This window comes from Oncorhynchus mykiss, chromosome 28, assembly GCF_013265735.2.
Source record: "Oncorhynchus mykiss isolate Arlee chromosome 28, USDA_OmykA_1.1, whole genome shotgun sequence".
Classification (NCBI taxonomy): domain Eukaryota; kingdom Metazoa; phylum Chordata; class Actinopteri; order Salmoniformes; family Salmonidae; genus Oncorhynchus; species Oncorhynchus mykiss.
The window spans coordinates 21,993,122-22,018,699 of NC_048592.1; the positions used below are offsets into that span (position 1 = coordinate 21,993,122).

Sequence of the window (25,578 nt, forward strand, 5' to 3'; positions counted from 1 at the left end):
TGGCTGAGTAAATTAGAAAGGACACCTAATGAACACACCAAAGAGTCAATAGAACACATTGGCAAGAGGTTGCTGAAGAACCATAATTTGTGGCCATATTGATGAAAGCTGCATCGACTAGCAAGCGGATGTCTGAGCTGATTTCCATGTAGCTGTGCGACACTTTCCTCTGAGAGCCGACTTGGCAGGAGTCCAGTCCAGCTGGTCTCACACTACAGCTCCACCCCTGTAGCGGAGAAACGGGTCTGTGAGAAGACAATAAATCCACCTACCCTGGTAGCAGGTGAGGGTGAACACGTAGTTGTCAACGCTGGACAGAGGAGGGTTCCACCGGAGTAAAGCTCCTTGTGGGGTAATGTTGAGGGCTGTTAGTTCCATTGGCATGTCCATCGCTATATCAAAGAAAGAGATGAAAGCAATGTATGGCTCAGAGAGGGTACCAAGATGGCCCCATCACTTTCCAAAATGTAATCAACTGTATGTTCCAATTTGCAGACCACCATGTGGACTATATACTCTGCAGATTGAGGCTAATTTATAATGACTCTTTTCTCCAGTGAGATCACAATTCTTGCTAGTATAACTGAAATCAAAGGCAAATTATACAGTCAAATATTCTGTACAGTACACAGAAGAACAGTTCTTAAAAGCTTTTATTTCAGACCCCCTACTTACCGGAAGAACCAAGAGAGAGTAGAAATGTAATTACATGTTTCACTTAGTGTTTTAACCTCCAAGTTTTCATATGGATTTTTGGCTTAACAGAAAAAGTATAGAGAATACAGAAGTAAACAGCTTGCCTTGAAAGGACTTGAATCAACCGTTAATTCACCATACCCCCATGTCTGGGAAATGTCTATGATTATATCTAGGAACTTTAATCACACTGCTTGTGAATGAAAGGTGTTTGATTACACTCATTACTTAAATTACAATACTATTTAATTTAATCTAATAAAAGCTGCCAATTTGAAGTGAAATGATATTGAATTAGATTAGATTGAAAAAAAAAAAAAATGTATTTCTGTAACTGTTGATTGTCCTATTTGAAATGAATGAATACATGTCAGAATAAAAAATAACAAATAAAAAAAAATATTAGATTGAATAAAGCGTGTAATGATGTGTGGGGATGTCAGTAGCACCACTACTGAGTAGGGATGTGTTTGTGACTAGTTGGTACTGGATGAACCATTAAAGACGATATCGATGGAGAAGGATGGAAGCGGAATGCCAGAAATCGGGTGCAAAAGAGGTGGTAGATTTATTAACAAAAATGGTTACAAAAATAATAAATAATTAATGCATATGATGTATAAATAAATGTATTCCCGGGAAAATGAAAATGACAAGAGAAAGCTTAATTAGAATAAAGTACAATTAAACTTACTCAAAAGTTTCCACAGTCTCAGGACAAGCTGTTCACCAACCAAGAGTCTGAGCTCAACGCCCAGCTATATACTTTCACAGAGCCCTGCCCTGCTTGGACTGAACCATTTCTGCCGGTAAGTAGAGGGTAGGCTAAACAACCGGAAGTATAGAGTAAATGCTTTTTCCAACTATGAGGTTGGAATAATACTGTGAAATTGTGATGATAATGCCCTTTAGCGTAAGAGATGTTTCAAAAGACCGCATTAAATTTCCACCTGTTTTGGTGGTATGGAGTTTTGTTCTCCCTGTCACCAGGCGGTAAATCAATTAATAGGCTAATAAGAAAGAGAGTTCCAAACCTTTCTGCCAATAACAGCTAGTTTTCAGTTTTCTCCTCCCCACTCAGACCACTACCACACAGTCTTACCAAAATTCTTCTTTTAGAAATTGCTCTTTGCTAAGAAGCTATTTTGTTTCTTTTTGACCATTTTAATTGAAAACGATCACAGTAAGGTACTTATTTGTGTTTATTTATTTTCCACTTTGATGGCAAACTTTCTGTACTGATAAAATTCACATCAAGACATTCTCGTTTTTCCCAAATTTGTTTATTTCAGAACCCTTCTGTATGGAATTATGATGCTGTCTTAAAGCCCCATGGAGAATTTGCATTTTATTTATTAAATCATCACTGTATGTCTAATAAATCACTTTGTGTATATATTTCATGAAAATAACTCCAAATACACAGTATAAGTCACAAGTTTAGGCACACCTACTCATTCCAGGGTCTTTTGTTATTTTTTACTATTTTCTACATTGTAGAATAATAGTGAAGACATCAACACTGAGGTAGTCTCCTGGAATACATTTCAATTAACAGGTATGCCTTGTTAAATGTTAATTTGTGGAATTCATAATCTGTTTGAGCCAATCAGTTGTTGTGACAAGCTAGGGTTGGTATACAGAAGATAGCCCTATATTTGGTAAAATACCAAGTCCATATTAAGGCAAGAACAGCTCAAATAAGCAAAGAGAAACGACAGTCCATCATTTATTCAAGACATGAAGGTCAGTCAATCTGGAAAGTTTCAAGACATTTCTTCATGTGCAGCCACAAAAACCATCAAACGCTATGATGAAACTGGCTCTCATCAGGACCGCCACTGGAAAGGAAGACCCTGAGTTACCTGCTGCAGAGAATAAGGTCATTGGAGTTACCAGCCTCAGAAATTCTACCCAAATAAATGCTTCACAGGGTTCAAGTAACAGACACATCTCAACATCAACTATTCTGAGGCGACTGTGTGAATCAGGCTTTCATGGTTGAATTTCTGCAAAGAAATTGGGCAGAGCATTGGACTAGTAACCAAAAGGTTGCAAGATCAAATCCCTGAGCTGATAAGGTAAAAATCTGTCGTTCTTCCTCTGAACAAAGCAATTAACACACTGTTTCTAAGCCATTATTGAAAATAAGAGCTTGTTCTTAACTGATTTGCCTAGTTAAAGGACATCAATAAGAAGAGTCGAAATTGGTGAGTTTTCCTTCCAACCGCTCTGTCTTTCTGAGGTGCAGAGTAGGTGAACTGATGATCTACGCATGTGTGATTCCCACGTAAAGCGTGGGGGTGCATTTCTGGTGACACTGTCAGTGATTTATTTAGAATTCAAGGCATGGCTACCACAGGTTTCTGCAGCGATACGCCATCCCATCTGGTTTTCGCTTAGTGGGACTATCATTTGTTTTTCAATAGGACAATGACCCAACACACCTCCAGGCTGTGTAAGGGCTATTTGACCAAGAAGGAGAGTGAGGGAGTGCTGCGTCAGATGACCTGGCCTTCACAATCCCCCAACCTCAACCCAATTGAGATGGTTTGGGATGAACTGGACCTCAGAGTGAAGGAAAAGAAGCCAACAAGTGCTCAGCATATGTGGGAACTCCAAGACTGTTGGAAAAGCATTCCAGTTGAAGCTGGTTGAGAGAATGCCAAGAGTGTGCAATGCTGTCATCAAGGCAAAGGGTGGCTACTTTGAAGAATCTTAAATATAACACTTGTTTTGGTTACTACATTTCATAGTTTTGATGTCTTCACTATTATTCTACAATGTAGAAAATAGTAAAATAAAGAAACACCCTTGAATGAGTAGGTTTTGACTGAGCCTCCTTTTGCCATTGAAATTCTCATTCTGATCATGTGGGCGTGATGCACAAGTTGTAATATATTTACATACCCACGGCCCTGATTGGCAGATAGGATCGTCTAGGCCTACCCCCGCGTACCCCTTCAAAGTATGAGGTTACATATTCAAATAAAAGATGTCTGGTCATTGGTCAGAATAATCAGATCAGATTGTGATGTCATGCTGTGGGCCAAAAACCATCCCACCTGAACAGGCTGAAAATCCAGGCGTTGTTTTCAAAAAGCTCTTACACTAACAGGCATTTTATTTCATGTTATTTCAACCTCATAGTGTGGAAATATCATAAAAAAACAGGAATGAATTTTTCTGACTGTACTGCCCCTTTGTTATCTTCAACCTAGTGGACAACCAGGAAGGGAAACGCTTTGTTTCGTCGCTTTCTTAGCAAACTTCAGCGTTAGCATAGCAAACACAACATTCTGTTAGTTATAGCATGACTTTGTATGTAAATATCATTGTGGGTTTACCAATAAAGTTACTGTATGTTTTTTACCATGATAACCGGCGTCTGTAATCTTTCATCATTATGAATTCGATATGGACTACTGTACACGTAACTTTCAATGAGGGCTGGTAGCAAAGTTTAGGACAATCAGAATGCAGGGTTTTTGTCAGGCTAACTGGGTCTCGTGAAAAGGTAGGGGGATAACCTTTTCACGTGATGTAGACACCTGTCTCAATCCATGAGATGAGATTTGATGGATTACTTCATGGAGCCAATTTTTTAATAACAGAGCATTTTGTAAATTCAAACGAACAACCTGCAACTAGCCATGGAAGTTTAAATGACATGCGTTGTCTTCCAAGTCGGGAATTGAGGAAGTATCGCCAAGTAAAGGTTGTTCAAAAATGATCTGTGCTACGCTTTACACTACCTAAGAAATAACGCCTATCCGCCAGCTGGAACAGTAGTAATGGTCTGACTAGGCAATATTTTTAATAGCTAATATTAAATGCAACGTTGTAAAAACACCAGAATCTGCTGAACCACAGTACCTGTCCGCCCCAGCCAATGCCATTAGCTGGACAGTTGACTCAGATCGAGTGAATCCTGGACAGTCATTACCTTTGGAATTGCAGCTAGTGCCTCAGTGCCTTACAACAGTAGCTACCCAGCCGGCAGGACTCTCCAGCGACCGCACAAAAACTATTCCTTAGCGCTAAGGATCTTAATAAGCTGTCTGTGTTTTTGTTTCTGGCCTGTAAGTGGAGCACCAGCCCAGCTCCGTTCGCGGCAGAGCTTCTCATCTGACACATTGGATTTTGAGACACTTTTAGGCACAGCGAGCTCCTCTTTCCGTAACGGTTTTATCTCTTTCTTGCTGAACCACACCACAATGGAATGATATTGTTCTACTTATGACCCTGTTTTAATGAGAGCTGCCAAGTGCTCCTTCACATAGTTTTGTGAAACACTGCCTGCGACTCTGCAGCATTAGCAGAAGGCTAGTGTTCATCTGTTTCTCTGAAAATAAGTTAATAGCAATGCCTTGAGATTCCTTCTGCTTTAAAGGGGGATGTCTAACACTTTCTATTCACATACAAATTAAAATCAATATTTGGCATGGTATTCTCTGTTTTTTCTCTGTCATCGTCCATCTGTCATATTCTCATATTGTCTGTCTGTCTGTCTGTCTGTCTGTCTGTCTGTCTGTCTGTCTGTCTGTCTGTCTGTCTGTCTGTCTGTCTGTCTGTCTGTCTGTCTGTCTGTCTGTCTGTCTGTCTGTCTGTCTGTCTGTCTGTCTGTCTGTCTGTCTGTCTGCCTGCCTGCCTGCCTGCCTGCCTGCCTGCCTGCCTGCCTCCCTCCCTCCCTCCCTCCCTCCCTCCCTCCCTCCCTCCCTCCCTCCCTCCCTCCCTCCCTCCCTCCCTCAATTAATTCAATTTCAATTTAAGGGCTTTGTCTCCCTCCCTCCCTCCCTCAATTCAATTTGTCTCTCTCTGTCTCTCTCTGTCTCTCTGTCTTTGTTTGTGTGGAGTCCTGAACCTTTTGGTTTTGGATGACATCTCTACCTGGCTCATCAGTATGCAGTGGTGCACACCCTTTGCATGCGGTGGCGAGCTGGTTAAGCCCATGTTAGCGGAGTTCACTTCACACCCAGAGGAGCTACTGTAGCCTACACACCTCTCTGGTGGTTCACTAGATGTCAAATATATCTCACATCTCACACAGCTCAATGCTGCAGAGGTCTGTCTATCTGACTGACAAACTGCCTGACTGCCTGTCTGACAGAGGAGAAGCAGAGGTAGAAATAAGGTGAGGCTAACAATTATAAGGCCAAGGGGGTAATGGTAGTTACACTCGCTGCAGCAGCAATGAGAGGCAGGTATTCTACTGTCTGTGTCTGAACATCATTTCTTAGTGTGCAGGTGGCAATGTGAGAGATCCACAGAGTGGGTACTAATAATACATTTCACTGAAAAGACAGAACGTCCCATTTATCTTGGAAAGACGCTATGTCTGACTCCAGAACATTTTGTTCCCCAATCTCACATATAATAAATAATAACTCTAGCTATCATTTTAGCAAACAAGCTAACTCACTTGTCAGTCAAGAAAACATTGACTCCCTGGAAAAAATACCAAAACAGGATTGTATTGGTTGTTCTTTGATAGTTGTGCAGGATGTGGAGACGAAGATTCCATCAATATAATGTGTACATTTACCTTTGGACCTATACGAATGGTACATTGTCCGTCCCTTTCTATAGTGGCATGGTGGCTGAGATGGTAAGGGTTTAGGGGTGCCACAGCATGTTTGCAGAAGTTTTATAGGATGTGGAGACAAAGATTATATAATGATATACATTGTCAGTTCCTCTCTATAGTGGAATTATAGCTGAAGCAGTACAGGATCGTAAGGGGTCAGAAGAGATAGTAAGGGGTCAGAGCTCAGACCTGTGAAGACCCTGGTGGTGATGGACTTGCTCTCCTGGCTGCCTCGCACAACGTTCAGGTTGATCTCATACTCTGTTGCTGGGTGGAGGCTGGACAGGGTGTAGTTAGTGACGTCATTGTCAATTACCACGCTGTCCACTGTCCCTGAAGAACATTGCATTCATTTAATGTCGCACTGTTACAGTATGCAGCCTTTCTTTTATAAGAAGTTGAACTTTCACCTCCAATGCCAAACAATGGAAAAACATGATTTGGTCACACTTGGATTTGGATCGTCCCATATAGAATATCTACAAACTGTTATACTATCAACAAACTATAGGTTGCTAAGCAACTGCTTACTAAGGTTACGGTTAGGGTTAGGTTCAGAATAATGATTAGATTAAGGGTAAACTTTATGGTAAAGTTTAAGTTTAGAGTAGGATGAGGGTTAAGGTTAGGGTTTGGGTTATGGTGTTAGTGGATCGTTTGTTGAAATGTGGTTGACAGTTATTGAACATCTACAGAATATCTACAAACCATGTCCTTGGGTCTATCCAAATAAAGTGTTACCCATCTTTTTTTTTTTAAATGAACTTTTCAATGAAAACATGCCAGATGTTTTTGCTTACCTCTTGCTGATTGATAGGACATCTTGTAGTAGTCGAAGGGAGCAAACGGTCTCAACCATGATATGATGACGGAGTCTTCAGTGGCATATGACACAGTCATCTCTTTAGGTGGATCCATTCCTCCAATAGAGAATCACAGTACATGTTAAGAACGAAGAGATGTCCTTGCTATTGAGACACACGCTATACACTAATACAAGATGTTCTTGAAATTTAACAACCACCTTCTCATGAAAACAGCTAGCTCCATGTATATGGAAGGGAAGGGGACACTGACACTATCTCTGTCTCCAATCAAGGTGCATGAATTAGGGAACAAACAGAAGTGAAGAGGAAATTCAGCTACTCTTGGAGGACACCCAAGGCACTGGAAGTTAAAGCGTATATAAAAATGCTTCTTTATTGATTCAAAAAACCATGCATTTCTGGACACATTTTCCTACCATAGTGTAAAAAGCCCTGTGTTTATCCTGCATATTAGCTACATCATAAAATATGTACTAAAATAGCATGCTTCTCTGGCCAGAGCCAGGAGAACAGAGTGGAATATTTGCATTGTGATCGAGTGTGGTTGCCCATAAGGGATTAGTTCATGATTTGTTTATGTGTCCCCAGAGCTCTTACCGCTGCGACAGCAAAGGTTACCAGAGACAATGTGAGCAAACAATTAAAGTGACTTATAAGGTCGGCATCCATTATGGAGGGAAGGGATAGAGAGATTGGTTCTCTATATTGTTGTGGAATGAAGCTATAGAAATGCTTGTAAAACCAATGCCACCACCCTCCAATTTCCATTACAATAATGAATATTATCCACCAGCACTGACGACGATTCATAAGTTAGGCTTCAGCCTCATTTAAATTCTGCTAGTAGGAAAGAGTGGTGTAAATAAGTTGTGATTATTCATGTATGCCTATCTTTAATTATTTCCCATTCAGCAGTGCAGGCTGCTGTAATAGCTCTGAATTTAGACTCAGTATTCATGTGACATGAGATAATTTGTGCAAACTGACAGACTGCATCAATGTGCTCTGCTGATCCAAGGTGCGTCCCAAATGATACCTATTACCTACAGAGTACATTACTTTCGATCAGAGCCCTTTGGACCCTGGTCAAAAGTAGTGCACTGAATGGGGAATAGGGGCCATTTGGGATGCAACCCAAGTCTAACCTGCAGTCACCTGAGGCATTACAACATATGGTACAGTAAACATGTTGTCATCACTTTATTCAGATTTACCATAAGAACTACCACTTAAACATAAAGAAATACGTTCAACCTACAAAGATGGTCAGGTGCCACAGCAAGCCCACCAACCCTGTGGTTAAATTTGCATATAATAACATAGTGTGATAACAAGCTGAAAATAGCAACTAAATAACAAAACACACAGATGCCAAAGAGCTGCAACAAATGCATCCGTCTGAATCTACGATACCCCTAGCCTTCGTTCCAGAAATCTGTATGTCACCAGACAAAGAGAAAATGGCTGCCACTCTGGCAGACAGTGACTAGAGCAGTAATCAGACAGAGCAGTAATCAGACAGCAGTATGCAGGTGGCTTTCCGCAGAGTTAATATCAGAGTGTTTAGAGAGCTGTCCTGTCCTCCTCAGACAATAGATATTCCCTTGGGCTTGGCAGCTGTAACTGTGAGTAACAGCCTGCTGATGCGACAGCTGAATATTCCTGACACCTCCAGGTTTAGGCAGGGGTAATTATGGGAGGATTACACACCCAAGCATTAATAAAGAAATGAAAGGTGGAGGGGAACATTGTTCTGCAGTGAGTGCAGCTGTGTGTGTAAGAATCTTAATGAGCAAGAGGAGACATGCCATAAAAGTGTCAAGATGTTGTTCTGTTCTGGAGCTAGACTACTTGCTGACAAACAGAACGCCATTTGAATACCACAATAAACTCCAAGCACGTACTGCATGTATAATGTGATGTGTATCCTAAGTACAGGAAGTTTTATATATTCTAAAATGTAGTCCTTCGTTAGCAACTGTCTTGTGTCAGCAAACCATCAGCCAAAATCAGACATCAATGCACCCAATCAATGCATAAGATGTTGCAGCAGTTTTGTATTAGTCAGTAGTTATTTAGCCTTGTTGTCGTTCCTGTGTGACCCTCCATGAACCATGGGAACCTCCAGCGTAGCTCTGGGTCGTATGCATTAGGGCACACCGTAGCAAAACGTTTTGCAGCAGGAATTAACTTTTTTGTTTGTTTATCATTGTTTCAGTCTGTTTTCTACCATTTGGTGCCTAATGAATACAACCTTGTTTCCCCTTGCAGAGATAAATAGCCTACCTGTGGTGAGCGTGGCTGTGACAGCCTCAGACTTCACCTCTCCATGTATGGTGATAAGACTGACGGTGTACTCTGTGGAGGGCAGGAGTCCCTTGATAGAGGACCGGGTCTTGGATCCATCCAGGGTAACCTTGGACGTGTCAGTGCCATCCTCAGAGCTATAGGTGAGGATGTAGAGGTCTGCGGGTGGGGCAGGGGCACTCCATGCCACCGTCACCGAGTCCCATGTGACATCAGACAAGTAGAGTGCTATGATGGGGCGGAAGCCTGAAAGTCAAAAAGTCAAAGATACTGGCTGCATGGTCATGAAGGACTGTAAGGGACAGCTGCTGTCAATATGGTTGGAGGTGCTGAGGTTCTCAGTCAGTCAGTCAGTCAGTGGATGGCATGGCATGGCTGGTTATTAATTGGCAGATCTCTCTGGAGGTTCTCTCCTTCTCAGTGAGACTGGCAGTAAAGTAATGAGCATGACAGGGGAGCGTGGAAGTGAAGAGCTGCAAATGGAATACACACAGCGTGGAAGGCCCGTGACAATGGAATGAGGCTGAATGCTGAGCAAAGGACGAATGTCAAAGTTGACAGCAGAGACCGGATGAAAACTTGTCTGTCAACGAGGCATGGCTGTTTTTGAAAGATTCACCAATAAAAGACACTGGTTGAAGTGTGTTGTCAGAACAAGAAGATGCAATAGGAGATATAAAGACTGCCAGGACAGCTTGCTGTCTGATGTAGATGAGTGTGAAAGAAAGAGGGACAGGAAAGATGAATGGAGTGAACGCAAATAAACGTTGATATAATTTTTTTCTCCATTGGATGGGTCAATTTGATGAAGGACAGTTATGTGATTAACAACCTCATGTAATAGCTTATTAACATGAATTGTTGCATCAAAGCTTGACACTATCTAGTAGCTCGATTTGTAGTCTCCTTCCCAAAGTAGTTCCACATGACATGCAATGTCAAGCATATTCTCTAGTACAGCAATAATCTCTACTTTTCAGCGACATAATTGCTTATTTAGGGATGTGAGAGCTTCACTGAAAAAGCTCACCTTTATCCAGTTTATTTGAAAATAAGCCGTTATTTATAGACTACTGTACATCATGTATTCATCTAATAGATTAATTTGGTGGATGCCAATTTGTCCTATTTTTCATGTACAAGTGTGTATTAAATGCATGTGTGAATTGGAAATGTGTTTTTGCATATCCCAACTCCCCCTGAGACACACTCGGACAGTGGGGTCATGGCCAGGGTTAGCCATTATCAAAGGCAACCCTGGAGCAATTAGGGTACCGATGCACCAAGTCTGGAACCAACAGGACCCTAAACAACCCCCAAGCTTTAAGACTGCTACGTAAATAGTTAACCAATAGCTAAGTGGACTATATGACCCCTTTTGCACTAACTCACTAACTTTTTTTAACTCATTACATACGCTGCTGTTCCTGTTTATTATCTATCCTGTTGCCTAGTCACTCTATCCATACCTATATGTACATGTCGATCTCAATTACCTCGTACCACTGCATTGACTCGGTACTGGTACCCTGTGTATATAGCCAAGTTATAGTTACTCTTTGTGTATTTATTCCTTGTGTTATTATTTTTATAATGAAATGTTTTTTCTCTCTGCATTGTTGGGAAGGGCCATTAGCATTTCACTGTTAGTCTACACCTGTTGTTTTACAAAGCATGTGATAAATACAATTGATTTAGTGCCTTGGTCAAGGGCACATCAACATATTTATTTTACCTTGTCAACTCAGGGATTCGAACTAACAACTTTTCAGGTTACTGGCTAAGCTACCTGCAACTGAAACTGATACAGGTGCAGTTACAGTCCAGTCTGCATCCTAAATGGAACTGGTACAGGTGCAGTTACAGTCCAGTCTGCATCCTAAATGGAACTGGTACAGATGCAGTTACAGTCCAAACTGCATCCTAAATGGAACTGATACAGGTGCAGTTACAGTCCAGACTGCATCCTAAATGGAACTGATACAGGTGCAGTTACAGTCCAGTCTGCATCCTAAATGGAACTGGTACAGGTGCAGTTACAGTCCAGACTGCATCCTAAATGGAAGTGGTACAGGGTGCAGTTACAGTCTAGACTGCATCCTAAATGGAACTGATACAGGTGCAGTTCCAGTCCAGTCTGCATCCTAAATGGAACTGATACAGGTGCAGTTACAGTCCAGTCTGCATCCTAAATGGAACTGGTACAGGTGCAGTTCCAGTCCAGTCTGCATCCTAAATGGAACTGATACAGGTGCAGTTACAGTCCAGTCTGCATCCTAAATGGAACTGGTACAGGTGCAGTTACAGTCCAGACTGCATCCTAAATGGAACTGGTACAGGGTGCAGTTACAGTCTAGACTGCATCCTAAATGGAACTGATACAGGTGCAGTTACAGTCCAGTCTGCATCCTAAATGGAACTGGTACAGGTGCAGTTACAGTCCAGACTGCATCCTAAATGGAACTGATACAGGTGCAGTTACAGTCCAGTCTGCATCCTAAATGGAACTGATACAGGTGCAGTTACAGTCCAGTCTGCATCCTAAATGGAACTGATACAGGTGCAGTTACAGTCCAGTCTGCATCCTAAATGGAACTGATACAGGTGCAGTTACAGTCCAGTCTGCATCCTAAATGGAACTGATACAGGTGCAGTTACAGTCCAGTCTGCATCCTAAATGGAACTGGTACAGGTGCAGTTCCAGTCCAGTCTGCATCCTAAATGGAACTGATACAGGTGCAGTTACAGTCCAGTCTGCATCCTAAATGGAACTGGTACAGGTGCAGTTCCAGTCCAGTCTGCATCCTAAATGGAACTGATACAGGTGCAGTTACAGTCCAGTCTGCATCCTAAATGGAACTGGTACAGGTGCAGTTACAGTCCAGTCTGCATCCTAAATGGCATAGGGCACTAATCTTGACCAGAGCCCAATAGAATCCCTAGAAGGGGAAAATAACCTCTGACCATGGTTAACTCATGGGGTAAATGCAGTGGTGTGAAAACACTTTACAGAACTACTTAAATCATTTTTTTGAGTATCTGTACTTTACTTTACTATTTATATTTTGGGCAACTTTTACTTTTACTTCACTACGGTCCTAAAGAAAATAATGTTCTATTTTCCATGATATCCAGAAGCACTTGTTACATTTTGAATGCTTAACGGGACAGGAAAAGGTTCCAATTCACACACTCATGAAGAGAACATCCCTGGTCATCCCTACTGCTTCTGAACTAGTGGACTTACTAAGCACAAATGCATCTTTTATAAATTATGTCTGGGTGTTGGAGTGTGCCCCTGGCTATCCATACATTTTAAAAATAACAAAATGGTGCCATCTGTTTTTCTTAATATAAGCAATATGAAATTATTTATGGTTTTACTTTTCATACTTAAGTATATTTAGAATCAAATACTTTTTGACTTTTACTCAAATAGTATTTCACTGGGTGACTTCCACTTTTATTTCAGTAACTTTCTATTAAGGTATCTATAATTTTACTCAAGTATTACAATTGGGTACTTTTTCCACTACTGGGTAAATGCTATTGCTATGTTTAGGCTACCTCCACCTCTGCTATTCATAATAGTACAATGTAATGTCAGTTGTGTCAGTTACTTGTTCCTGGTACAGTACACTTCCAGTACCTGTGAAGCCATCGATGGTGGCTGCAGTGCTTTGCTGCCTTCCCCTCTGGGCAGCTACAGTGATGGTGTATTCTGTGCCTGGCTCCAGGTCATTGAGCGTGGTGGTGGTCACGTCCTTGGGGATGGTCACCTCCGTGGTCAGGCCAGATGAGGAGGTGTAGGTGACCATGTAGTGGTCGATAGGCCCCTGGACCACCCCCCACAGCAGGGTGATGGTGTTGTCTGTGGACGCTGTCACAGTTAGGTCCATGGGGACATCTAGACCTGAAACGCACAGTAAAGAGTAGTTCAAGTATAATCAACATGTAGTAAACATACCAATAAAACGATTTATATTTAAGATTCAATTCTTGATTGCCATACCAACCAAAGTTGTAAAGAATTTGATTTAGTGCAGCTAATTAAAACAGAGACAAAAATACACATACAGTATACAGGTGCCTTCAGAAAGTATTCACACCTCTTGACTTATTCCACATTTTGTTGTGTTACTGCCTGAATTTAAAATGGATTAAATTGAGATTTCATGTCACTGGCCTACACATAACATCAAAGTGGAACTATCTTTTTAGATTTTGTTATGGAAAGCATAAATAAGGTCAGGAGTAAAAATAAAGTTAACAAGTCACATAATAAGTTGCATGGCCTAAGAGCATTGGGTGAGTAACTAAAAGGTTGCTGGTTCGAATCCCTGAGCCAGCAAGTTGGAAAACTCTGCCGTTCTGCCATTGAGCAAGTCAGTTAACCCCCAACAACAATGATTCAGAAAGGTTAGGTTAAATGTGGAAGACACATTTCAATGGAATGTATTCAGTTGTGCAACTGACTGGGTATTCCCATTCCCTCTGTGTGCAATAATAGATTTTAACATGATTTTTGAATGACTACCTCATTGCTGAACCCCATAAAAACAATTATCTGTAAGGTCCCTCAGTTGAGCAGTGAATTTCAAACACAGATTCAACCACAAAGACCTGGGAGGTTTTCCAATGTCTCACAAAGGGCACCTATTGGTAGATGGGTAAAAAAAAAAGCAGACATTGAATATCCCTTTGAGCATGGTGCAGATATTAATTACACTTTGGATGGTGTATTAATACACCCAGTCACTACAAGATACAGGCATCCTTCCTAACTCAGTTGCCGGTGAGGGAGAAAAACACTCAGGGTTTTCACCATGATGGTGAATTTGGTAAATTTGAAACAGTTACAGAGAGTTTAATTGCTGTGATAGCAGAAAACTGAGGATGGATCAATGACATTATAGTTACTCCACCAATACTAACCTAAATGAAACTGTAAAAAGAAGGAAGCCTGCAAAGAAGAAAACATTCCAAAACATGCATCATGTTTGAAATAAGGCATAAATTAAAACTGCAAAAAATGTGGTAAAGAAATTAATTTTATGTTCTGGTTACAAAGCATTATGTTTGGGGCAAATCCAACACAACACATCACTGAGTACTACTCTTCATATTTTCAAGTATGGTGGTGGCTGCATCATGTCATGGGCATGTTTGTCATCGGCAAGGACTAGGGACTTTCTTAGGGTAAAAATAAACTAAATGGAGCTAAGCACAGGCAAAATCATAGAGGAAGCCTGGTTAAGTCTGCTTTCCAACAGACACTGGGAGACCAATTGACCTTTCAGCAGGACAATAACCTAAAAAAAGGCACAAATATACACTGGTTGCTTACCAAGACAACGTTGAATGTTCCCGAGTGGCCTAGTTACAGTTTTGACTTAAATCGGCTTAGAAATCTATGGTAATACATGAAAATGGCTGTATAGCAATGCTCATCAACCAACTTGACAGAGATTGAAGAATTTTTAAAGGATAATGTGCAAATATTGTACAATCCAAGTGTGCAAAGCTCTTAGAGACTTACCCAGAAAGACTCACAGCTGTAATGGCTGACAAAAATGTGATTCTAACATGTATTGACTCAGGGGTGTGAAAACACATGTAAATGAGATATTGCTGTATTTCATTTTTAATACATTTGCTAACATTTCTAAAAACATGTTTTCACTTTGCCATTATGAGGTAATGTGTGTAGATGGGTGAGACAATTCAGGTTGTATCACAACAAAATGTGGAATTAGTAAAGGGGTATGAATGCTTTCTGAAAGCACTGCAAATCGGTATTTTGACATGATTTTCTTTCATGCTTCAATGAAATTCAAACAAACAAAACATGTAAGAAACAAAAGAGAACAGGGTGGTGAATTTCTATTTACTGATACTGGTAGTTGTGATTTTCTGTGTCAGATCACTGATTTGCACAGATGAGCCAGGCGATTAACTCACTTACCAGTTCTGGCGTTCATTGTGGCAGGAAAACTCTGGTTGGTGCCAAGCATAGCCGATATGCCAATGCCATACTCTGTACCTGGCAACAAGTCTGTGAGAGGAGAGGAGAGGAGAGGAGAGGAGAGGAGAGGAGAGGAGAGGATGAGAATGAGAATGAGAATAAGAACATGACAGATTGACAACGACAGAGACAAAACATAGACAATACCTCAACAACTATTGATTTTAATTTGTATATGAATAGAAAACCATAAACACAAGCTGGTTATGTGAATGAATATCTCCATACAATACCCCGGCAGACAATACAGTATGATGATATTAAAGAGGAAAAATGAGCAGGCAGATGGAGCCTTTCAGAACTGCCTATTAAAAACTGCATTAATAATGAAGGGCTTGCAACAAACCATGTCTATCTACATGTTTTCTTAAAAATTCTGCTAACCTTTTTCCAAAAGCATAATTAATCAGAGTCACATTCGATATTACAACAGTAAGCTTATCAGGTTACAGAAATGGAGAGAGGAGAGCATTGATTGCTGTCATCCCGCACAGACAAGGCCTTCCCTTATTCTGATATGCCCTTTACGTAAGACAGACACCATACCGTTTCCCACATATCTGAAAACTGTTCATGTCGGCAACTTGTTAATACTCTTTAGTTAAAATGTTTTAATAAAGTGCACGACGTTTGAATCTCACTCGGTCGTTAAATAGACATCCTTATCATACTACACAATTCCACTATAGTGAATCATGAGTAAGCAACATTTTGTCCTAAAAACAGAGGTGTAACAAAAACTAAAATGATCCCCACTTGTGAGTGTGGTCTTGCTGGTGGGTCCATCGTTGAGTGGGACAATGACTTTTTCGTATTGGTCCCCTGCTAGGGTGCTGTAGACCACCTGGTACCCCTCTACCTCCGCCTCGCTGTTGTCCCACTCCAGCTCCAGGGTGGTGGAGAACTTGGACAGCACTCGCAAGTTCTTGGGTGCGTCGATCTCTGAGAGGAACACCAGAACTGACAATGTTGGGGCCACTGAGACCAATCATCAGAAGTGAGACATAGTTTCCACGTGCAGTTTCATCAGCAAGTCAGATCGTAAAAAAGGATGACATGACCATAGAAATAAAATTACTAATGACTATTTATATGCCATTCTTTACTGTATTTGTAAGAGATGACATTGTGAAAATGTCAAGAGACAAGAGTACAGTAGGTGCTACACTACTGTTCAAAAGTTTGGGGTCACTTAGAAATGTCCTTGTTTTTGAAAGAAAAACACATTTCTTGTCCATTAAAATAACATCAAATTGATCATAAATACAATGTAGACATTGTTAATGTTGTAAATGACTATTGTAGAAGGAAACGGCTGATTTTTACATAGGTGTACAGTGGCTCATTATCAGCAACCATCACCCCTGTGTTCCAATGGCACGCTGTGTTAGCTAATCCAAGTGTATCCTTTTACATGGATAATGGCCAGAAACAAAGGACTTTCTTCTGAAACTCGTCAGTCCATTCTTGTTCTGAGAGGTGAAAGTTTTTCCATGCGAGATATTGCCAAGAAACTGAAGATCTCATATAACACTCCGTACTACTCCATTCACAGAACAGCGCAAACTGGCCCTAACCAAAGTAGAAAGAGGAGTGGGAGGCCCCGGTGCCCAACTGAGCAAGTGGACAAGTACATTAGAGTGTCTAGTTGGAGAAACAGACGCCTCACAAGTCCTCACCTAGAGCTTCAGAAAAAGGTGTGGGAAACACCAGTCTCAACGTAAACAGTGAAGAGGCGACTCTGGGATGCAAAGTTCCTCTGTCCAGTGTCTGTGTTCTTTTGCCCATCTTAATATTTTAATTTTTATTGGCCAGTCTGAGATATGACTTTTTCTTTGCAACTCTGCCTAAAAGGTCAGCATCCCGAAGTCGCCACTTCGCTGATGACATTGAGATGGGTGTTTTGCGGGTACTATTTCATGAATCTGCCAGTTGAGGACCTGTGAGGCGTCTGTTTCTCAAACTAGACACTCTAAAATACTTGTCCTATTGATCAGTTGTGCACCGGGGCTTCCCAATCCTCTTTCTATTCTGGTTATTGCCAGTTTGCTCTGTTCTGTGAAGGGAGTAGTACACGCCGTTGTACGAGATCTTCAGTTTCTTGGCAATTTCTCACATGGAATAGCCTTCATTTCTCAGAAAAAGAATAGACTGACGAGTTTCAGAAGAAAGTCCTTTGTTTCGGGTAATTTTGAGCCTTTAATCGAACCCACAAATGCTGATGCTCCAGATACTCAACTAGTCTAAAGAAGGCCAGTTGTATTGCTTCTTTAATCAGCACAACAGTTTTCAGTTGTGCTAACATAATTGCAAAAGGTTTTCTAATGATCAATTAGCCTTTTAAAATGATAAACTTGGATTAGCTAACACAACGTGCCATTGGATAACAGGAGTGATGGTTGCTGATAATGGGCCTCTGTACTATTCAGATATTCCACTTAAAATGGAATGTCAAGACTGTATTTCTGTTCAATTCAATGTTATTTTAATGGACAGAAAATGTGTTTTTCTTTCAAAAACAAGGACATTTCTAACTGACCCCAAACTTTTGAACGGTAGTGTATATTCGATGGATGTGTCTATAGTGATGGCTGTGTCTACAGTGCTGTATGTATTCACAAGAAAACATCTTATTCCATCAAATACAATAATGTGGAAGCAGCTGCTTTTACAGTACGGTCCTATTGTTGTACGGTCCTCACCGGTGCTGAATTCTGTGGAGATTGTTCCACTCTCATTGCCCTTGCGAACACCACTGATGGACACCTCATAGCGCGAGCCTGGCCTCAGCATCTGCAGGGAGTACTGGCTGAGGGTGGGCTGCAGGCGGAAAGTAGTCTTGGGACTGTCCCCTCCTACCAGGCCATAACGCAGCACTATCTGGTCCATCTTGGCCTTGGGATTGGTCCACTCCACGAAGGCTACCGAGTCCGAGACATCACGCACTATCAGCTGTGTCGGCCCATCAATCACTGTAGGGGACAGGAGAGGTAAATCTACATGACAAGGTTCATGATCTAATGTGATTCCAAAATCACACCCTATTCCCTATGTAGTGTGCTACTTTTAACCCAGACACGGGGTTCTATATAAGGGATAGGGTGCCATTTAAGCATCTATACAGTTCACACTAATACTGCAAGAGGCACGTCCACCATGACTATTGTTGTACCAAGTAGCACCAGAATGAATTTAAACCATTGCTTTGCACATTTAGAAACATAAGCTTCAATAAAAAATAAGTTATACAAGCAAGAGCAGTGTGTGAGTTTCTCTTTTCTTTGAAATTATCGTTGTTCCCATGATGCACCTGCAACAAGATACATGTACAGTATATCAGATGTTCGCCTGAGTGCCTTTTTGAAATTTGAATCACATTTAGAGAAGTAAAATGGAGGTGTTGGCAGTGTCACGCCATGATCTGTTTCACCTGTTCCTGTGATTGTCTCCACCACCTACATGAGTGGCTTATTTTCCCCAGTGTATTTATCCCTGTGTTTCCTGTCTTTCTGTGCCAGTTCATCTTGTATGTTAGTCAAGTCAACCAGCGTGTTTTCCCGTGTGTCTTTCCTGCGTTTTTTTCCTTTTGCCATTCTCTTTTTGATAGTCTTCCCGGTTTTGACCCGGTTTTGACCCCTACCTGACTAAGGACTACTTTTCCGCCTGCCTGATCGTCCTGCCTGCCTTGACCTTGATTATGCCTGCCCTTTGGTACCTTTTGGACTCTGAACTGGTTTTGACCCTTTTGCTTGTCGAAGACCATTCTCTTGCCTTACCCTATTGGATTAATAAATATTGTAAGACTCCAACCATCTGCCTCCTGTGTCTGCATCTGGGTCTCGCCTTGTGTCATGATAGGCAGGGAATGCAGTTTAGTAATTGCTGACCATGTAAAACAAATCAAGAGACTTGGGGCATTACTAAAATAACTACAAAGATAAACCCAATAATCAAATATTTTCCATGGTAATTGTGTGGATTGTTAAATAATTTGATTACATCTGAGAAAACAAATTATGCTGTTGGTTATACAAGCATAAACAACTAAATGTTATTGGAGGTGGAGGAACATTTGCTGCAGTGTAGTTAGCTCGACTGAACAGTACACTACTTTTATAGCGTTGTCATTCTGTGAGGGACCAATGTCAAAGTGTTGCCCTTTGATTGGTCACGTTTCTCTCAGAGAGTGCTAATTGGCTGTCCTTGTAATTTACTCGTTTTTCACTGAGTCTGCAGGGAACATCTGCTGCTTCAAAAGGCCTTGTAACTAAGCTAAACCGCATCCATTTCTTCTGACCTGAAGATTAACACCTGAAACACCTACTGTAATTGACTGCTAAACTATTAATGTGATAAACCAGACAGAAAACCGTTTGCTGTGTTTTCTCGAAGATCACACTAGGGGTTTCAAGATTCTTGGCCAAGAATGAATTCCCTCATTCCCTCACCAGAAGTTTGGTATCTTTCTCTCTTTTCTTTCTTTCCTCAAAGAAGGATGGCTAAATCTTTATACCTATAAATAATTGAGTGACTTAAAATTTGTCTTTCTTTATCCAATAAGGTATCTGTGGGTGGACATGGTGAAAAATGTATGAAGGCTCATGAATTATGAATGCCTTAATTACAACCGACAGTGGGCCTGGGTTGGAAAATGAATGGTGTTTTCACTGCGGACGCGTAATTTGAATTGTTATGGAAAAGTTCAATTGAATCTAATCCCACTGTCTGGAACTGTCAGTCTGAGGAATTCCCGGGTGAAGTTTACATTAAGTGCATAATTGCTGGCAGACCAAGTCATTCGTCAAGGTGACATTTCCCATTAGTCTCAGCCGTGTGATGCATGTAGTGTATGTGAGATGTGTATGTGTGAGTCCCCCACATCTTGAGTGGTCTTTTTCTGAGCTCCACTGATTAGCCTGAAGACACATGGAAAGAACAGGGTAGGGAACACATCCTGTGGAGACAACAGCGGCAAAGAGACTCATTTTCTGTGACATGGGGATAATACAGAAACAAAAGCTGCAGTAGGTATATGGAAACTGTGGACCAACTGCGGGAGTTAAGTCTGAAAACTGTGGGACTTCCTAATATGGATGCCATACACAAGACACCCACAGGTCTACGCCCTCAAAAACCTACCAGCAGGGATATTTCAACAACCAAATGTTTATGGACATATTAGATACATAGAAGTTTGTGAATTATGGTTTGGTGAGATTTGAGAAATCACAGAACCATACATACATGTGGTGACGGTGGCGGATACAGGCTGGCTGCGGCCTTGGTCCCTTAGAGCTACCAGGTTGACGGTGTACTCCTCCCCTGGCCTCAGGCCTGTCTGGTGGAACGAAGTGATGGTGCTGGGTAGCTGGGCTGTCATCCCTCCATCATTGTCCTGTCAGAGAACACAAACGAGCATAACGCTTTGGCTTCACTTGGGCTCCTCTGGTTTCCAAATGGAATCCTATTCCCTATATAGTGCACTACTTATCATAGGCTCTGGTCAAAAGTAGTGCGCTATAAAAGGAACAGGGTGCAATTTGGGACACACATTCTGTCTTCACTATAATATTCATACACAGGTAAACAACCCCACCTGCTGCCCGTGCAGGAGTGATTTATGGTTCCACCTGGGCTACTCCTGGACAGACGGTAGTGCAGGGGAAGGATCTGAACAAACCTCAACCCTCACTGCTCTGACGAGCACCAAGCTATGGCATCCATAAATGTAATATTGTGACTGGCTTTATGATAAATTCAGCTTGAGTTAGTTGTTCTTTTGGCAGTTGAGCTCGAGGTCTTGTTAAGAGTTCTGTGATAAATGACATTGTAAAAAGGGTGATCCACATAATATTTGATTGACAGGTTGATGATAGATTGATTGATTGATTGATTGGTTGATTGATTGATTGACTAACTGACTGACTAACTGACTCCCTGACTGGATGATTGAAAAGTGAACTATCCTGATAAGTACATTGGTATGGTATATTGTGTAAACAACTGTGAATATGTAATATTGCCAGGCCACCTTGTCTCAGATAACTGCTGTTGGTGTAGGGTGGGTGAGCCCTCATCTCTCATTGCTTTAGGCACTGTGAACTCTTGTTTGTCATTAGTCGCTGCTTTTCTGCTCACATTCATTACGATATTGTCAAGTTTCAGGGAGCTTTGGATTAAACCCTCTGACTTCTAATATGATTTCCCAAGTGTTGACGTTGAGCTTGAACCCCTCAAACCCTTATGGGGAAGGAGATAGATAGCAGACAGTCTCTTAGACAGAATCACACCAAATGATGTAGATTGAAGTGCACTGTGACCCAACTACTCCCATGCCATTTGGTATTCATAGCCTGTCACCTCCAAAAAAGCTTTCCAAGTTAATGTCCATGGCATTTATGCTTTTCATCTAAAAGCCCCAGGCTTAAAGTCTTTGAGCCCAGCCAAACTTCTATCCTTCCTAGCCGGGAACACCTAAATGAGAAAGCCAATTATGGAGAGAGGTACTGAGGATTAGAGTACCTTGTGTTTATAGAGGGAATTAAAGGGAAAGCTCTCCTAACTTTGAACCTGTAGCTATTATGGTTATGAGTTTGAAGACAGCTCCTGCTTGCTGATCCACCTAATCGTCAATAAGCCTTGGGCAATCCATCATCTAATTTGACAGAGACTTTAAGTTGAACGGTGAGAAATCAATCCCCCTCCCAAAATGTTCCACTTTTTTCAACAACCCGAGAGTCAAATTCTAGCCAAGGATGGGCATATCAAAAATGCATGTTAAATTTGGTTTGGCAATATAATTTTGGTATTAAAAAAAAGCTTCCTGAGATAGAACTCACCTGAACTGACAAAGATAGGTTTTATTGTACAGTTTGTTGTTGTTTTTGTATTTGTTGCTCTTCAGCATACTGCCGTGTACAGAGTTACGCTGCTCTTCCCAGAACATCGCCAACCATGTTCTGAATGTTTTGAAGCCAGAGTGACTGAATGTTTTCATCTCCATGGGGAAGCTGCATATGTACACTACCTTTCAAAAGTTTGGGGTCAATTAGAAATGTCCTTGTTTTTGAAAGAAGAGCACATTTTTTGTCCATTAAAATAAAGTCAAATTGATCAGAAAGACAGTGTAGACATTGTTAATGTTGTAAATGACTATTTTTTTATGGAATATCTACTGTACAGAGGCGTACAGAGGCCCATCATCAGCAACCATTGCTCCTATGTTCCAGTGGCACGTTGTGTTAGCTAATTCAAGTTTATCATTTTATAAGGCTAATTGATCATTAGAAAACCCTTTTACAATTAGGTTAGTACAGCTGAAAACTGTTGTCCTGATTAAAGAAGCAAAAAAACTGGCCTTCTTTAGACTAGTTGAGTATCTGGAGCATCAGTATTTGTGGGTTTGATTACAGGTTCAAAATGGCTAGAAACAAAGACCTTTCCTCCGAAACTCATCAGTCTATTCTTGTTATGAGAAATGAAGGCTATTCCATACGAGAAATTGCCAAGAAACGGAAGATCTCGTACAACGCTGTGTACTACTCCCTTCACAGAACAGCGCAAACTGGCCCTAACCAAAGTAGAAAGAGGAGTGGGAGGCCCCGGTGCCCAACTGAGCAAGAGGACAAGTACATTAGAGTGTCTAGTTGGAGAAACAGACACCTCAAAAGTCCTCACCTGCAGCTTCATTAAATAGTACCTGCAAAACACTAGTCTCAACGTCAACAGCGAAGAGGTGACTCCGGGATGCTGGCCTTTTAGGCAGAGTTGCAAAGAAAAAGCCATATCTCCGACTGGCCAATAAAAATTAAATATTACGATGGGCAAAAGAACACAGACACTGGACAGGGGAACTCTTTCTCGAAGGCCAGCATCCCGGAGTTGCCTCTCTACTGTTGACGTTGAGACTAGTGTTTTGCGGGTACTATTTAATGAAGCTGCCAGTTGAGGACTTGGGGCATCTTTTTCTCAAATTAAACACTCCAATGTACAGTCGTGGCCAAAAGTTTTGAAAATGACACAAATATTAATTTTCACAAAGTTTGCTGCTTCAGTGTCTTTGTCAGATGTTACTATGGAATACTGAAGTAAAATTATAAGCATTTCATGTGTCAAAGGCTTTTATTTACAATTACATGAAGTTGATGCAAAGAGTCAATATTTGAAGTGTTGACCCTTCTTCAAGACCTCTGCAATCCACCATGGCATGCTCTTAATTAACTTCAGGGCCACATCCTGACTGATGGCAGCCCATTCTTGCATAATCAATGCTTGGAGTTTGTCAGAATTTGTGTGTTTTTGTTTGTCCTCTGCCTCTTGAGGATTGATCACAAGTTCTCAATGGGATTAAGGTCTGGGGAGTTTCCTGGCCATGGACCCAAAATATAGATGTTTTGTTCCCCGAGCCACTTAGTTATCACTTTTGCATTATGCAAGGTGCTCCATCATGCTGGAAAAGGTATTGTTTGTGACCAAACTGTTCCTAGATGGTTGGGAGAAGTTGCTCTCAGAGGATTTGTTGGTACCATTCTTTATTCATGGCTGTGTTCTTAGGCAAAATTGTGAGTGAGCCCACTCCCTTGGCTGAGAAGCAACCCCACACATGAATGGTCTCTGGATGCTTTACTGTTGGCATGACACAGGACTGATGCTAGTGCTCACCTTGTCTTCTCCGGACAATCTTTTTTCCGGATGCCCCAAACAACCGGGAAGGGGATTCATCAGAGAAAATGACTTTACCCCAGTCCTCAGCAGTCCAATCCCTGTACCTGATGTTTTTCCTGGAGAGAAGTGGCTTCTTTGCTGCCCTTCTTGACATCAGGCCATCCTCCAAAAGACTATGCCTCACTGTGCTTGCATATGCACTCACACCTGCCTGCTGCCATTCCTGAGCAAGCTCTGTACTGGTGGTGCCCCGATCCCGCAGCTGAATCAACTTTAGGAGATGGTCCTGGCGCATGCTGGAATTTCTTGGGCGCCCTGAAGCCTTCTTCACAACAATTGAACCGCTCTCCTTGAAGTTCTTGATGATCCGATTAATGGTTGATTTAGGTGCAATCTTACTGGCAGCAATATCCTTGCCTGTGAAGCCCTTTTTGTGCAAAGCAATGATGACGGCACGTGTTTCTTTGCAGGTAACCATGGTTGACAAAGGAAGAACAATGATTCCAAGCACCACCCTCCTTTTGAAGCTTCCAGTCTGTTATTCGAACTCAATCAGCATGACAGAGTGACCTCCAGCCTTGTCCTGGTCAACACTCACACCTGTGTTAACGAGAGAATCACTGACATGATGTCAGCTTGTCCTTTTGTGGCAGGGCTGAAATGCAGTGGAAATGTTTTTCGGGGATTCAGTTCATTTGCATGGCAAAGAGGGACTTTGCAATTAATTGCACTTCATCTGATCACTCTTCATAACATTCTGGAGTATATGCAAATTGCCATCATACAAACTGAGGCAGCAGACTTTGTGAAAATTAATATTTGTGTCATTCTCAAAACTTTTGGCCACGACTGTACTTGTCCACTTGCTCAGTTGTGCACCAGGGCCTCCCATTCCTCTTTCTTTTCTGGTTAGAGACAGTTTGAGCTGTTCTGTGAAGGGAGTAGTACACAGCGTTGTACGAGATTTTCAGCTTCTTGGCAATTTCTCGCATGGAATAGACTTAATTTCTCAGAACAAGAATAGACTGATGAGTTTCAGAAGAAAGTCCTTTGTTTCTGGCCATTTTGAGACTGTAATAGATTCCACAAATGCTGATGCTCTAGATACTCAACTAGTCTAAAGAAGGACCGTTTTATTGCATCTCTAATCAGCACAACAGTTTTCAGCTGTGCTAACATAATTGCAAAAGGTTTTTCTAATGATTTTTTAGTCTTTTAAATTGATAAACTTGGATTAGCTAACAGTACGTTCCATTGGAACACAGGAGTGATGATTGCTGATAATGGGCCTCTGTACGCCTATGTAGATATTCCATTAAAAAATCTACCGTTTCCAGCTACAATAGTCATTTACAACATTAACAATGTCTACACTGTATTTCTGATTCATTTTATGTTATTTTAATGGACAAGAAATGTGCTTTTCTTTCAAAAACAAGGCCATTTCTAAGTGACCCCAAACTTTTGAACAG

At 41.3% G+C, this 25,578-nt stretch overlaps 1 protein-coding gene across 3 annotated transcripts in view; it reads right to left on the reverse strand.

Moving 5' to 3' along the window:
- The window catches only part of tnr (tenascin R (restrictin, janusin)), a 159,007-nt gene that overhangs the window by 26,827 nt on the left and 106,602 nt on the right, over positions 1–25,578 (reverse strand). Inside the window, exons 7-15 of one of the 3 annotated variants that reach the window (XM_021589506.2) lie at positions 20,687–20,837; positions 18,145–18,414; positions 16,199–16,384; positions 15,383–15,472; positions 13,067–13,330; positions 9,397–9,663; positions 7,084–7,203; positions 6,473–6,616; positions 273–392 (exon numbers count right to left, since the gene is read on the reverse strand). In XM_021589506.2, coding sequence (XP_021445181.2) covers positions 273–392; positions 6,473–6,616; positions 7,084–7,203; positions 9,397–9,663; positions 13,067–13,330; positions 15,383–15,472; positions 16,199–16,384; positions 18,145–18,414; positions 20,687–20,837 — 1,612 coding nt within the window. Of the gene's footprint in view, positions 1–272; positions 393–6,472; positions 6,617–7,083; positions 7,204–9,396; positions 9,664–13,066; positions 13,331–15,382; positions 15,473–16,198; positions 16,403–18,144; positions 18,415–20,686; positions 20,838–25,578 lie in introns of all 3 variants that reach the window. The other 2 variants (XM_021589505.2, XM_021589507.2) reach the window with 2 other exon arrangements.